Source organism: Leucoraja erinacea, unplaced genomic scaffold (genome assembly GCF_028641065.1).
Source record: "Leucoraja erinacea ecotype New England unplaced genomic scaffold, Leri_hhj_1 Leri_319S, whole genome shotgun sequence".
NCBI lineage: Eukaryota > Metazoa > Chordata > Chondrichthyes > Rajiformes > Rajidae > Leucoraja > Leucoraja erinaceus.
In genome coordinates, this window is record NW_026576220.1 from 102,265 (window position 1) to 117,500 (window position 15,236).

General features: G+C 51.9%; 1 protein-coding gene across 1 annotated transcript in view; it reads right to left on the reverse strand.

The window, feature by feature from the left end:
- The window catches only part of LOC129693510 (obscurin-like protein 1), a 35,943-nt gene that overhangs the window by 5,175 nt on the left and 15,532 nt on the right, over window positions 1–15,236 (reverse strand). Inside the window, exons 5-9 of the mRNA XM_055630322.1 lie at window positions 13,919–14,072; window positions 10,588–10,749; window positions 6,881–6,985; window positions 4,965–5,231; window positions 893–1,162 (exon numbers count right to left, since the gene is read on the reverse strand). Of these exons, the coding sequence (XP_055486297.1) occupies window positions 893–1,162; window positions 4,965–5,231; window positions 6,881–6,985; window positions 10,588–10,749; window positions 13,919–14,072 (958 nt within the window). The remainder of the gene's footprint in view (window positions 1–892; window positions 1,163–4,964; window positions 5,232–6,880; window positions 6,986–10,587; window positions 10,750–13,918; window positions 14,073–15,236) is intronic.

The following is a 15,236-nucleotide window of genomic DNA, read 5'->3' on the forward strand; positions in this document are numbered from 1 at the left end:
AGTATCCCGTACCTGCCTTCTCTCCATACCCCCTGATCCCTTTAGCCACAAGGGCCACATCTAACTCCCTCTTAAATATAGCCAATGAACTGTGTGGCCTCAACTACCCTCTGTGGCAGAGAGTTCCAGAGATTCACCACTCTCTGTGTGAAAAAAGTTCTTCTCATCTCGGTTTTAAAGGATTTCCCCCTTATCCTTAAACTGTGTGACCCCTTGTCCTGGACTTCCCCAACATCGGGAACAATCTTCCTGCATCTAGCCTGTTCAACCCCTTAAGAATTTTGTAAGTTTCTATAAGATCCCCCCTCAATCTCCTAAATTCTAGAGAGTATAAACCAAGTCTATCCAGTCTTTCTTCATATGAAAGTCCTGACATCCCAGGAATCAGTCTGGTGAACCTTCTCTGTACTCCCTCTATGGCAATAATGTCCTTCCTCAGATTAGGAGACCAAAACTGTATGCAATACTCCAGGTGTGGTCTCACCAAGACCCTGCACAACTGCAGTAGAACCTCCCTGCTCCTATACTCAAATCCTTTTGCTATGAAAGCCAACATACCATTCGCTTTCTTTACTGCCTGCTGCACCTGCATGCCTACTTTCAATGACTGGTGTACTATTGCCCACACCGGCCAACATGCCCCATCTACACTAGTCCAACCGGCCTGCGTTTGGACCATATCCCTCTAAACCTGTCCTACAACAGGCAGTGAAGAAAACTCAGCATCTAGATTGCGAGTATAAACCAAGTCTATCCAGTCTTTCGTCATATGAAAGTCCAGCCATCCCAGGAATCAGTCTGGTGAACCTTCTCTGTACACCCTCTACGGCAGGAATGTCTTTCCTTCCAGTTTTTGCTACCAAAGTGGATAACCTCGCGTTTACGGGTTTACCTTTGACGGTGAGCTGGGCGCTGGTCCTGGCTTTACCGGCGGTGAGCTTGACCAGGCCGCTCATGGCCGGCGAGGTGTCGGTCAGGACCAGGCGCTGGACAGTGCCCGCAGTCTCCATCCTCACCCCCGGGCCGCGGGTCAGGAGCTGCCCGTTCAGGCTCCACTGTGGCGATCTCATCACCTGCACCGACAGCTCGCACTCCAGCTGGGCCTCGCCCGGGGCAGTCACCTCCACGTCCTGCAGCTCCCTCACCACCAGGATGGCTTGTTCTGTAGTACAGGGGGTGGAGGGCAGGGCAGGGTCATTGGGGACACCCTCACCCCACTAACCCCCCCCCCCATCTCCCTTCCGCCTCTCCGCCTCTCACCCCTCTCCACCACTACCCCCCGCCCCTCTCCCCACCCCTCTCACCCCCCCCTCTCCACCACTCCCTCTCCCCACCCCCCTCTCCGTCTCTCACCCCTATCCACCTCCCCTCCCTCTTAGATTAGATTAGATTAGATTAGATTTGGAAGGACATCCTCTCCATCTCCCCCCCCTCTCCCTTCCGCCACACCGTCTCACCCCCCTCCCCACCCCCTCTCCACCCCCTCCCGCTCCCCACCCCCCCCTCTCTCCCTTCTGCCTCTCCGTCTCTCACCCCCTCTCCACCCCCTCCCTCTTCCTCTCCATCTCCCCACCCCCGCCCTCTTAGAAAACATAGAAACATAGAAATTAGGTGCAGGAGTAGGCCATTCGGCCCTTCGAGCCTTCACCGCCATTCAATATGATCATGGCTGATCATCCAACTCAGTATCCCGTACCTGCCTTCTCTCCATACCCTCTGATCCCCTTAGCCACAAGGGCCACATCTAACTCCCTCTTAAATATAGCCAATGAACTGGCCTCAACTACCCTCTGTGGCAGAGAGTTCCAGAGATTCACCACTCTCTCTGTGTGAAAAAAGTTCTTCTCATCTCGGTTTTAAAGGATTTCCCCCTTATCCTTAAGCTGTGACCCCTTGTCCTGGACTTCCCCAACATCGGGAACAATCTTCCTGCATCTAGCCTGTCCAACCCCTTAAGAATTTTGTAAAGTTTCTATAAGATCCCCTCTCAATCTCCTAAATTAGAGAGTATAAACCAAGTCTATCCAGTCTTTCTTCATAAGACAGTCCTGACATCCCAGGAATCAGTCTGGTGAACCTTCTCTGCACTCCCTCTATGGCAAGAATGTCTTTCCTCAGATTTGGAGACCAAAACTGTACGTAATACTCCAGGTGTGGTCTCACCAAGACCCTGTACAACTGCAGTAGAACCTCCCTGCTCCTATACTCAAATCCTTTTCTTCCTCTTCCCAACGCCTCTCCGTCTCTCACCCCCCTCTCCACCTCTCCCCACCCCCTCTTCCTCTCCTCTCCATCTATCTCCCCATCCCTGCCACACCCTACCCCTCTCTCCACCCCTCCGGCTGTCACCCCATCTCCACCCCTCCATCTATCTCCCCACCTCTCTCCCCTCCCACCCTCTCCTTTTCACACTGCCCCCCCCACTATCCTTCCCCTATAACCCCTCTCTCCCCTCCCTCCCCCTCCCCAACCACCCCCCCCCCCCCCCTCTGCAACTCCGTCTCTCACCCCCCTCTCCACCCCTCCCTCTCTCCCCATCTCTCTCCACCCCCCTCATCCCCCCTCTCTCCTGATGCATTGGCTATATTTAAGAGGGAGTTAGATGTGGCCCTTGTGGCTAAGGGGATCAGGGGGTATGGAGAGAAGGCAGGTACGGGATACTGAGTTGGATGATCAGCCATGATCATATTGAATGGCGGTGCAGGCTCGAAGGGCCGAATGGCCTATTCCTGCACCTATTGTCTATGTTTATATGTTTCCACCCCCTCACCCCCCCCCCTGCCTCTCGATCTCTCACCCCTCCCTCTTCCCCTTCCTCTCAACCCCTCCCCACTCCTCCCCCCCACCCTCTCATTTTGACACCCAACTCCCCCCCCCCATTCCTTCCTCTCTACCCCTCTCCCCCCCCTCCCCCCACCCTCACCTCACTTCTACCCCCCCCCCCCGCCCCCCCCCCCACACCTCTCTCCACCCCACGTCATAACTGAACACACGACAGCACCTCATAAAAGGTTTTTCCCCAAAGTAGGTGCAGGAGTAGGCCATTCGGCCCGTCGAGTTTATGAGGTGATCAAACCCGTGTCTGTGGAGCTGTGAGGCAGCAACTCTATCGCTGAGCCACCCTGCCCCAACAGTGTTGTACTTTGTATAGTGGTTCACAAGTGATAGGAGCAAAATTAGGCCATTCGGCCCATCGAGTCTACTCCGCCATTCAATCACGGCTGATCTATCTCTCCCTCCTAACCCCATTCTCCCGTCTTCTCCCCATAACCCCTGACACCCGCACTAATCAAGAATCTATCTATCTCTGCCTTATAAATATCCACTGACGTGGCCTCCACAGCCGTCTGTGGCAAAGAATTCCACAGATTCACCACCCTCTGACTAAAGAAATTCCTCCTCATCTCCTTCCTGAAAGGAACGTCCTTTAATTCTGAGGCTGTGCCCTCTGGTCCTAGACTCTCCCACTGGTGGAAACATCCTCTCCACATCCCACAGATTCACCACCCTCTGACTACGGATATTTCTCCTCATCTCCTTCCTTAAAGAACGTCCTTTAGACAATAGACAATAGGTGCAGGAGTAGAGGCCATTCGGCCCTTCGAGCCAGCACCGCCATTCAATGTGATCATGGCTGATTATCCCCAATCAGTACCCCGTTCCTGTCTTCTCCCCATATCCCCTGACTCCGCTATCTTTACGAGTCCTATCTATCTCTCTCTTGAAAGCATCCAGAGAACCGGCCTCCACCGCCCTCTGAGGCAGAGAATTCCACAGACTCACAACTCTCTGTGAGAAAAAGTGTTTCCTCGTCTCCGTTCCAAATAGCTTACCCCTTATTCTTAAACTGTGTGTGTGGCCCCTGGTTCTGGACTCCCCCAACATCGGGAACATGTTTCCTGCCTCCAGCGTGTCCAAGCTTTGATTGTGAGGCTGTGCCCTCTAGTCCTAGACTCTCCCACTAGTGGAAACATCCCCTCCACATACAAACATAGAAACATAGAAAATAGGTGCAGGAGTAGAGGCCATTCAGCCCTTCGAGCCTGCACCGCCATTCAATATGATCATGGGTGATCATCCAACTCAGTATTCCATCCCTGCCTTCTCTCCATACCCCCTGATCCCTTTAGCCACAAGGGCCACATCTAACTCCCTCTTAAATATAGCCAATGAACTGTGGCCTCAACTACCCTCTGTGGCAGAGAGTTCCACAGATTCACCACTCTCTGTGTGAAAGAAAATGTTTTTCTCATCTCGGTCCTGAAAGATTTCCCCCTTATCCTTAAACTGTGTGACCCCTTGTCCTGGACTTCCCCAACATCGGGAACAATCTTCCTGCATCTAGCCTGTCCAACCCCTTAAGAATTTTGTAAGTTTCTATAAGATCCCCTCTCAATCTCCTAAATTCTAGAGAGTATAAACCAAGTCTATCCAGTCTTTCTTCATAAGACAGTCCTGACATCCCAGGAATCAGTCTGGTGAACCTTCTCTGCACTCCCGGCAATAATGTCCTTCCTCAGATTTGGAGACCAAAACTGTACGCAATACTCCAGGTGTGGTCTCACCAAGACCCTGTACAACTGCAGTAGAACCTCCCTGCTCCTATACTCAAATCCTTTTCTTCCTCTTCCCAACGCCTCTCCGTCTCTCACCCCCCCTCTCCACCCCTCCCCACCCCCTCTTCCTCTCCTCTCCATCTATCTCCCCATCCCTGCCACACCCTACCCCTCTCTCCACCCCTCACCCCCCTACCCACTCCCCCCTCCCCTCCGGCTGTCATCTGCCTCTCCACCCCTCCATCTATCTCCCCACCTCTCTCCCCACCTCTCTCCCCTCCCACCCTCTCCTTTCACACACTGCCCCCCACATCCTTTAATTGTGAGGTTGTGTTCTCTGGTCCCACCAGTGTGAACATCCTCTCCACTCTCCACCCCCCGCAGATTCACCACCCCCTCTCTCTGTACCTTCCACCAGGACCCTGGCCGAGGAGCTGTCGTCGAAGGCATCGCAGGTGTAGGTGTCTTCATCCTGGAGGGTGATGCCGTGGATGACCAGCTTGCGATAGCAGTCCTCGCTGCTGATCTGGTACTTGTCACCGTCTTCCAGCTCCTGCCCGCCCCGGAACCATCGCACCTGAGCCCTGGGCTTGGACACCTTGCACTCCAGGATCACCTTGTGCTTCTCCAGAGCTGTCTTGTCCCGCAGTGGCTTCACGATCTTAATCGGCAACTCTGTACGGAGAGGCTTATTATTGGAGACATAGACAGTAGGTGTAGGAGTAGGCCATTCGGCCCTTCGAGACAGCACCGCCATTCAATATACTCATTATAGACAATAGACAATAGGTGCAGGAGGAGGCCATTCGGCCCTTCGAGACAACACCGCCATTCAATATACTCATTATAGACAATAGGTGCAGGAGTAGGCCATTCGGCCCTTCGAGACAGCACCGCCATTCAATATACTCATTATAGACAATAGACAGTAGGTGAGGGAGTAGGCCATTCGGCCCTTCGAGCCAGCACCGTCATTCAATATACTCATTATAGACAATAGACAGTAGGTGCGGGAGTAGGCCATTCGGCCCTTCGAGCCAGCACCGTCATTCAATATACTCATTATAGACAATAGGTGCAGGAGTAGGCCATTCGGCCCTTCGAGACAGCACCGCCATTCAATATACTCATCATAGACAATAGGTGCAGGAGTAGGCCATTCGGCCCCATAACCCCATACACCCGCACTGATCAAGAATCTATCTATCTCTGCCTTAAATATATCCACTGACTTGTGGCCTCCACAGCCGCCTGTGGCAAAGAATCCCACAGATTCACCACCCTCTGGCTAAAGAAATTCCTCCTCATCTCCTTCCAAAAGGAACGTCCTTTAATTCTGAGGCAGTGCCCTCTGGTCCTAGACTCTCCCACTAATGGAAACATCCTCTCCACATCCCACAGATTCACCACCCTCTGACTAGGGATTTTACTCCTCATCTCCTTCCTTAAAGAACGTCTTTTAGACAATAGACAATAGGTGCAGGAGTAGGCCATTCGGCCCTTCGAGCCAGCACCGCCATTCAATGTGATCATGGCTGATCATCCAACTCAGTATCCCGTACCTGCCTTCCCCCCATATCCCCTGACTCCGCTATCTTTAAGAGCCCTATCTAACTCTCTCTTAAAAGCATCCAGAGAACCGGCCTCCACCGCCCTCTGAGGCAGAGAATTCCACAGACTCACCACTCTCTGTGAGAAAAAGTGTTTCCTCGTCTCCGTTCTAAATGGCTTACCCCTTATTCTTAAACTGTGTGTGTGGCCCCTGGTTCTGGACTCCCCCAACATCGGGAACATGTTTCCTGCCTCTAGCGTGTCCAAGCCCTTAACAATCTTATATGTTTCAATGAGATCCCCTCTCATCTGTGCCCCCGCACTAATTAAGAATATATGTCAATCTCCACCTTAAAAATATATTGTTTCACTTGTGGCCTCCACAGCCGTCTGTGTGGCAAAGAATCCCACAGATTCACCACCCTCTGACTAAAGAAATTCCTCCTCATCTCCTTTTTAACGGTACATCCTTTAATTCTGAGGCTGTGCCCTCTGGTCCTAGACTCTCCCACTAGTGGAAACATCCTCTCCACATCCACTCTATCCAGGCCTTTCACTGTTCGGTAAGTTTCAATGAGGGGGCCACTCCTCCTTATAAACTCCAGCGAGTACAGGCCCAGTGCCGACAAACGCTCCTCGTATTCCTGCCCTTCACTCTCTGTGTCGACGGAGGCTGGGGAGAGTCTTAATGAGGCCCACTTTGGTGTGTCAGCCCAGGTTAGAAGCACAGGTGCCCGAGTCGGGCTTCGAACCCACAACCTCGTCGGACTCACCATCAACGTTGAGGTTAGCCGTGCACTCAACGTCCTTGGCCGTGAAGCGGATCTGCCCGGCGTCCTCAGGCCGCGCCCCACAGATCAGGAGAAAGTGCTTGTTCCCTGGATAGAAACATAGAAACATAGACAATAGGTGGAGGAGTAGAGGCCACTCGGCCCTTCGAGCCAGCACCGCCATTCAATGCGATCATGGCTGATCGTCCCCTATCAATAACCCGTGCCTGCCTTCTCCCCATATCCCTTGACTCCACTAGCCCCTAGAGCTCTATCTAACTCTCTCTTAAATCCATCCAGTGACTTGGCCTCCACTACCCTCTGTGGCAGGGAATTCCACAAATTCACAACTCTCCGAGTGAAAACGTTTTTTCTCACCTCAGTCTTAAATGACCTCCCCTTTATTCTAAGACTGTGTGGCCCCTGGTTCTGGACTCGCCCAACATTGGGAACATTTTTCCTGCATCTAGCTTGTCCAGTCCTTTTTTAATTTTATATGTTTCTATAAGATCCCCTCCACTCATCCTTCTAAACTCCAGTGAATACAAGCCTAGTCTTTTCAATCTTTCCCCATATGACAGTCCAGGGATTGCAGAGGGAGAGAAGTCAGAGTCATGGAGCCATGTACTAGAGTCATAGACATAGGGTCACAGTGCCATTGTACACAATAGACAGTAGGTGCAGGAGTAGAGGCCATTCGGCCCTTCGAGCCAGCACTGCCATTCAATGTGATCATGGCTGATCATCCACAATCAGTACCCCGTTCCTGCCTTCTCCCCATATCCCCTGACTCCGCTATTTTTAAGAGCCCTATCTAGCTCTCTCTTGAAAGCATCCAGAGAACCGGCCTCCACCGCCCTCTGAGGCAGAGAATTCCACAGACTCACTACTCTCGGTGTGAAAAAGTGTTTCCGTTCTAAATAGCTTACCCCTTATTCTTAAACTGTGTGTGGCCCCTGGTTCTGGGCTCCCCCAACATCGGGAACATGTTTCCTGCCTCTAGCGTGTCCAAACCCTTAATAATCTTATATGTTTCAATGAGATGCCCTCTCATCCTTCTAAACTCCAGAGTGTACAAGCCCAGCCGCTCCATTCTCTCAGCATATGACAGTCCCGCCATCCCGGGAATTAACCTGGTGAACCTACGCTGGGCTCCCTCAATAGCAAGAACGTCCTTCCTCAAATTAGGGGACCAAAACTGCGCACAATACTCCACAACACTATCACAAATTGTCACTGAGTCATGGAGTCATAGTCAGGTGGCCAACGTTCCCGCTCCCAAAGAAGGGACAACAGGTCAAAATAAGGGACAAACTCCCCCACGGCAATTCGTTGACCGACTGGGCCGTGTCTGGGTGAATGATAAGTTGGCCCCGGGTGCTGGACTGCACACAAAGTCCAGCCGGCAGGGCCAGCTGAGGAGTTTTGGCCCGGGGGGGAAGGGCCGCCCGCAAAGTTCGGCGCCCCGTCCAACTCGTGAACCGGCGATCGGCCGTGAGAAGGAGCGGTGGTGGTGGTGGCGGAAATCGAAGGTCCGAAGGTCGGACATCTGGCCGGGCTGCCGACCGACCCGCCCGTGCTGCTGCTGCTGCTGCACTCCACGGGATGCACTACGTCGGGACGGGTGAGTTTAGATTCTAGATATACAGCGCGGAAACAGGCCCACCGTGCCCGCGCCGACCAGCGATCCCCGCACACTAACACCATCCTACACCCACAAGGGACATTGTTTACATTTACACCAAGCCAATTAACTTACAAACCTGCACATCCGGTAGGCGGCGCGACTCTCGTCAGCAGCGGCCTCTGCAGCCCGTCTGCGTTTTTATTATTTTTTGTCTATGTTTTTATGTAGTTTTTGTTATTTTTTGTTGGGGTGTGTGTGTGGGGAGGTGGGGGTGGGGTGTGAGGGAGGAGGTAACTTTTAAATCTCTCCCTGCACGGGAGACCCGACCTTTTCTTTGTCGGGTCTCCGTTGTCGTTGGGGCTGCAATGAGGAGCGGCCTCCAACAGGAGAAGACCGGGGGCTCTGGTGCCGACGACTCACCGTCACCGTCGCGGAGCTGGCCGAGTCCGGAGCGGGTGGAGCGGTGGTGGAGCGCTGCTGCTGCTGCTGCTGCTGCGGCCCGACCTCCGGAGATTCGGAGGCTGCAACTGCGGGTCTGCGGACGGCGGCACCGATGGCCCGTGGGTCCCTGGAGGGAGACCGCTTTTCAGGGCTCCTGCAACGGTGACTTCTCCCGCCCGAGTTGCGGGGTCGAAGAGCTCCTGGAGCGGGGCCTGACATCACCACCCCGCGCGGCTTGGAACGGCCGCGGGACTCTGCGAGCGCACGCCGGGGGCTCTAACACCAAGACCCGGTGTGCGACCTTGCACCACCCGGCGTGGCTTTACTGGCCGCGGGACAATCGCCATCGCCAGCCGGGGGCTTATGATTTTGACTCTGACATGGGGGGGGGGGGGGGGGGGGGGGGGGGGAGTGCAGTGGAGAGATATTTTTTTTTGGCCTTCCATCACAGCAATGTGATGGATGTTTATGTAAATTATGTTGTGTCTTGGGTCTATTTGTTTGTAATGTATGGCTGCAGAAACGGCATTTCGTTTGGACCTCAAGGGGTCCAAATGACAATTAAATTGACTCTTGACTCTTGACATCTTTGGGAACAAGGAGAAAACATAGAAACATAGAAACATAGAAATTAGGTGCAGGAGTAGGCCATTCGGCCCTTCGAGCCTGCACCGCCATTTAATATGATCATGCTGATCATCCAACTCAGTATCCCGTACCTGCCTTCTCTCCATACCCTCTGATCCCCTTGGCCACAAGGGCCACATCTAACTCCCTCTTAAATATAGCCAATGGACTGCCTCAACTACCCTCTGTGGCAGAGAGTTCCAGAGATTCCCACTCTCTGCGTGAAAAAAAAATCTCGGTTTTAAAGGATTTCCCCCTTATCCTTAAGCTGTGACCCCTTGCCCTGGACTTCCCCAACATCGGGAACAATCTTCCTGCATCTAGCCTGTCCAACCCCTTAATTTGTAAGTTTCTATAAGATCCCCTCTCAATCTTCTAAATTCTAGAGAGTATAAACCAAGTCTATCCAGTCTTTCTTCATAAGACAGTCCTGACATCCCAGGAATCAGTCTGGTGAACCGTCTCTGCACTCCCTCTATGGAAATAATGTCCTTCCTCAGATTTGAAGACCAAAACTGTACGCAATACTCCAGGTGTGGTCTCATCAAGACCCTATACAACTGCAGTAGAACCTCCCTGCTCCTATACTCAAATCCTCTTGCAATGAAAGCCAACATGCCATTCGCTTTCTTCACTGCCTGCTGCACCTGCATGCCTACCTTCAATGACTGGTGTACCATGACACCCAGGTCTCGTTGCATCTCCCCCTTTCCCAATCGGCCACCGTTTAGATAAAACCCAACGCAGGTCACGGGGAGAACGTGCAAACTCCGCACAGACAGCATCCGTAGTCGGGACCCAAACCGGGGTCTCCGGCGCTGCATTCGCTGTAATGCAGCAACTCTACCCGCTGTGCGACCGTGACTCCCCTCCGAGTGTAAAAAAGCTGCCGCCTAGAACCTGCCCCCTCTCGACTTCAGCCCGCGCCCTCTACTTTTAGAATCCTCTCGCCGTTACAATTTAGAGATCCAGCGCATGGATCCAGGCCCTTCGGCCCGCCGAGGGTCCTGCTCACCCTCCTGTCTCGTCTTGACGCAGTTGTTCGACTTGACTTTCTCTCCGTTCTTCCACCACTCGCTCTTCACCCCCTCGTGCGAGACTTCGCAGACGAAGACGGCGTTACCGTTCTCCCGCACCTCCACGTCCTCCAGCGGCTTCGTGATGACGATCTCCCGCTCTGTAAAGTGACAGCAGACAATAGTTGCAGGAGTAGAGGCCATTCGGCCCTTCGAGCCAGCACCGCCATTCAATGTGATCATGGCTGATCATCCCCAATCAGTACCCCGTTCCTGCCTTCTCCCCATATCCCCTGACTCCGCTATCTTTAAGAGCCCTATCTAGCTCTGTCTTGAAAGCATCCAGAGAACCGGCCTCCACCGCCCTCTGAGGCAGAGAATTCCACAGACTCACCACTCTCTGTGAGAAAAAGTGTTTCCTCATCTCCGTTCTAAATGGCTTACCCCTTATTCTTAAACTGTGTGTGTGTGGCCCCTGGTTCTGGACTCCCCCAACATCGGGAACATGTTTCCTGCCTCTAGCGTGTCCAAACCCTTAACAATCTTATATGTTTCAATAAGAATCCCTCTCATCCTTCTAAACTCCAGAGTGTACAAGCCCAGCCGCTCCATTCTCTCAGCATATGACAGTCCCGCCATCCCGGGAATTAACCTGGTGAACCTACGCTGCACTCCCTCAATAGCAAGAATGTCCTTCCTCAAATTAGGGGACCAAAACTGCACACAATACTCCAGGTGTGGTCTCACTAGGGCCCTGTACAACTGCAGAAGGACCTCTTTGCTCCTATATTCGATTCCTCTTGTAGTGAAGGCCAACATGCCCATTCGCTTTCTTCACTACCTGCTGTACCTGCATGCTTACTTTCATAGACTGATGTACAAGGACCCCCAGATCCCGTTGTACTTCCCCTTTTCCCAACTTTAGTTTAGTTTATTGTCACGTGTGCCGAGGTACAATGACACGCTTTGTTGTGTCGCGCTCTCCAGCCAGCGGAATGATTACACATGATCACAATCGAGCCGTCCACAGTGTACAGATACATGATGAGGGTTTAAACTGAAGATAGACAGGCCAGTCGCAGTGGTAGAGTTGCTGCCTTACAGCCAATGCAGCGCCAGAGACCCGGGTTCGATCCCGACTACGGGTGCTGTCTGTACGGAGTTTGCACGTTCTCCCCGTGACCTGCGTGGATTGTCTCCGAGATCTTCGGTTTCCTCCCACACTCCAAAGACGTGCAGGTTTGTAGGTTAATTGGCTTTGGTGTGTGTGTGTGTGTAAATTGTCCCTAGTGTAGGATAGTGTTAGTGTGCGGGGATCGCTGGTCGGCGCGGACACGTTGGGCCGAAGGGCCTGTTTCCGCGCTGTATCTCTAGACTATAAAGCTGGAGTAACACAACAGGTCAGGCAGCATCTCTGGAGAGAAGGGTCTCGACCAGAAACGTCACCTATTCCTTCTCTCCAGAGATGTTGCCATAGACAAGATTCTAAGTGATCAGTGTGTTCCATGTTTAGTTTAGTTTAGAGATACAGCACGGAAACAGGCCCTTCTGCCCATCGAGTCCGCTCTGACCAGCGATCCCCGCACACTAACACTATCCTAACCCCAAGGAACAATTTACAATTAATTTTTTTCCAAAGCCAAATTAACCATCTTTGGAGTGTGGGAGGAAACCGGAGCACCCGGAGAAAACCCACGCAGGTCACGGGGAGAACGTGCAAACTCCGTACAGACAGCACCCGTAGTCGGGATCGAACCTGTGGCCTCTGGCGCTGTGAGGCAGTAACTCTACCCGCCGCACCACCGTGACCGCCCCGTGAATATTGTTCAGTGCAAGGTAAAGTCCAGCCAACGATAGTCCGAGGGTCTCCAATGAGGTAGATGGGAGTTTGGGACTGCTGACCACAAGGCCAGCAGCATCATCAAGGACCAGTCTCACCCCCGGTCACTCCCTCTTCTCCCCTCTCCCATCGGGCAAGAGGTACAGAAGTGTGAAAACAACACGCACACACACCTCCAGATTCAGGGACAGTTTCTTCCCGGCTGTTATCAGGCAACTGAACCGTCCTCTCACCAACTAGAGAGCGGTCCTGACCTCCCATCCACCTCATTGGAGACCCTCGGACTATCCTTGATCGGACTTTACCTTGCACTAAACGTTATTCCCTTTATCCTGTATCTGTACACTGTGGACGGCTCGATTGTAATCATGTGTTGTCTTTCCGCTGACTGGTTAGCACGCAACAGAAGCTTTTCACTGTACCTCGGTACACGGGACAAGGAACTAAACACTCTAGCTGGTGGTAGGACGGTTCAGTTGCCTGATAACAGCCGGGAAGAAACTGTCCCTGACAAACTAAACTAAGCTCATCAGTGATAGGAGCAGGATTAGGCCATTCAGCCCATCAAGTCTACTCCGCTATTCAATCACGGCTGATCTATCTCTCCCTTCTAACCCCATTCTCCTGCCTTCTCCCCATAACCCCTGACACCCGCACTAATCAAGAATCTATCTCTGCCTTAAAAATTATCCACTGACTTGTGGCCTCCACAGCCGTCTGTGTGGCAAAGAATCCCACAGATTCACCACCCTCTGACTAAAGAGATTCCTCCTCATCCCAATAGACAATAGGTGCAGGAGTAGGCCATTCGGCCCTTCGAGCCAGCACCGCCATTCAATATGATCATGGTCCTAGATTCTCCCACCAGTGGAAACATCGTTCCCGATGTTGGGGAAGTCCAGGACAAGGGGTCACAGTTTAAGGATAAGGGGGAAATCATTTAAAACCGAGATGAGAAGAACTTTTTTCACACAGAGAGTGGTGAATCTCTGGAACTCTCTGCCGCAGAGGGTTGTTGAGGCCACAGTTCATTGGCTATATTTAAGAGGGAGTTAGATGTGGCCCTTGTGGCTAAGGGGATCAGGGGGTATGGAGAGAAGGCAGGTACGGGATACTGAGTTGGATGATCAGCCATGATCATATTGAATGGCGAATGGTGCAGGCTCGAAGGGCCGAATGGCCTACTCCTGCACGTATTTTCTATGTTTCTATGTGTCTATAAAAATATCCATTGACTGGGCCTCCACAGCTGTCTGTGGCAAATAATTCCACCTCATCTCCTTCCTACAAGAACGTCCTTTAATTCTGAGGCTGCGCCCTCTAATCCTAGACTCTCCCACTAGTGGGAACATCCTGTCCACATCCACGCTTTCACTGTTCGGTGACTAATCTAAACTATCCGTGACTGGCGTCCTTGTTAATATCCCGCAGAATTCCTCCGGAGTGTGAGCGTTGTCCCGTGGCCCGTGGGGGTTAGAAACAAAACTCACCGTAAACCTCCAGCTTGGCGCTGGTCTTGCTGTCACCGACGTCGCAGGTATACGTTCCTGATTCTTCCAGCCCGCACCTTCCCAGCTGCACTACCCGCTTCTTCCCCAAGGAGTAGATCCGCACGCTCTGGCCCGGCCTGAGCTCCCAGTCGTTCTGTATCCGGGGAATAACGGCACAGTTAAGAGACTCACACAGAGTGGAAACTTCGGCCCAGCTCACCCCTGCCCCCGCCGGCCAACAACGTCCCAGTTACACTAGTCCCACCTGCCCGCGTTTGGTCCATAGAACATTATTGCCATAGAGGGAGTGCAGAGACGGTTCACCAGACTGATTCCTGGGATGTCAGGACTGTCTTATGAAGAAAGACTGGATAGACTTGGTTTATACTCTCTAGAATTTAGAAGATTGAGAGGGGATCTTATAGAAACTTACAAAATTCTTAAGGGGTTGGACAGGCTAGATGCAGGAAGATTGTTCCCGATGTTGGGGAAGTCCAGGACAAGGGGTCACAGCTTAAGGATAAGGGGGGAATCCTTTAAAACCGAGATGAGAAGAACTTTTTTCACGCAGAGAGTGGTGAATCTCTGGAACTCTCTGCCACAGAGGGTAGTTGAGGCCACAGTTCATTGGCTATATTTAAGAGGGAGTTAGATGTGGCCCTTGTGGCTAAGGGGATCAGGGGGTATGGAGAGAAGACAGGTACGGGATACTGAGTTGGATGATCAGCCATGATCATATTGAATGGCGGTGCAGGCTCGAAGGGCCGAATGGCCTACTCCTGCACCTAATTTCTATGTTTCTATGTTTCTATATCCCTCCAAACCCGTCCTATCCATGTACCTGTCTAAATGTTTCTTAAACGTTGGGATAGTCCCAGCCTCAACTACCTCCTCTGGCAGCTCGTTCCATACACCCACCACCCTCCCTCTGTGTGGAAAAGTTACCCCTCTGATTTCTTTTTTAAAAATATTTTTTTAATTTTATTTTTATTAGCAGTACAGTAAATCACATTAATACATCGCATATATCTTATTACATTATGTTGTACCACTTCATTGTTTGAGCTTTAAAAAAGATTGAAATAAAAGAAGTAAGGAAAGTAAGCAAGAGTCGTGAAGGTGTAGGAAAGTGTTGGGAGAAGAGAACCCCTTAGGGAAGGAATTAGAGAAGGAAGCAAAGAAAAGAAATAAGACCCTAGAAAGAAAAGAAAAAAAAGAAGAAAGGAAAATCAATCGCTCTATTGTAACACAAAACTCCGCAAAAAATGATATACCAACCGTGTTTCTATTAAAGGGGTTGGACAGGCTAGATGCAGGA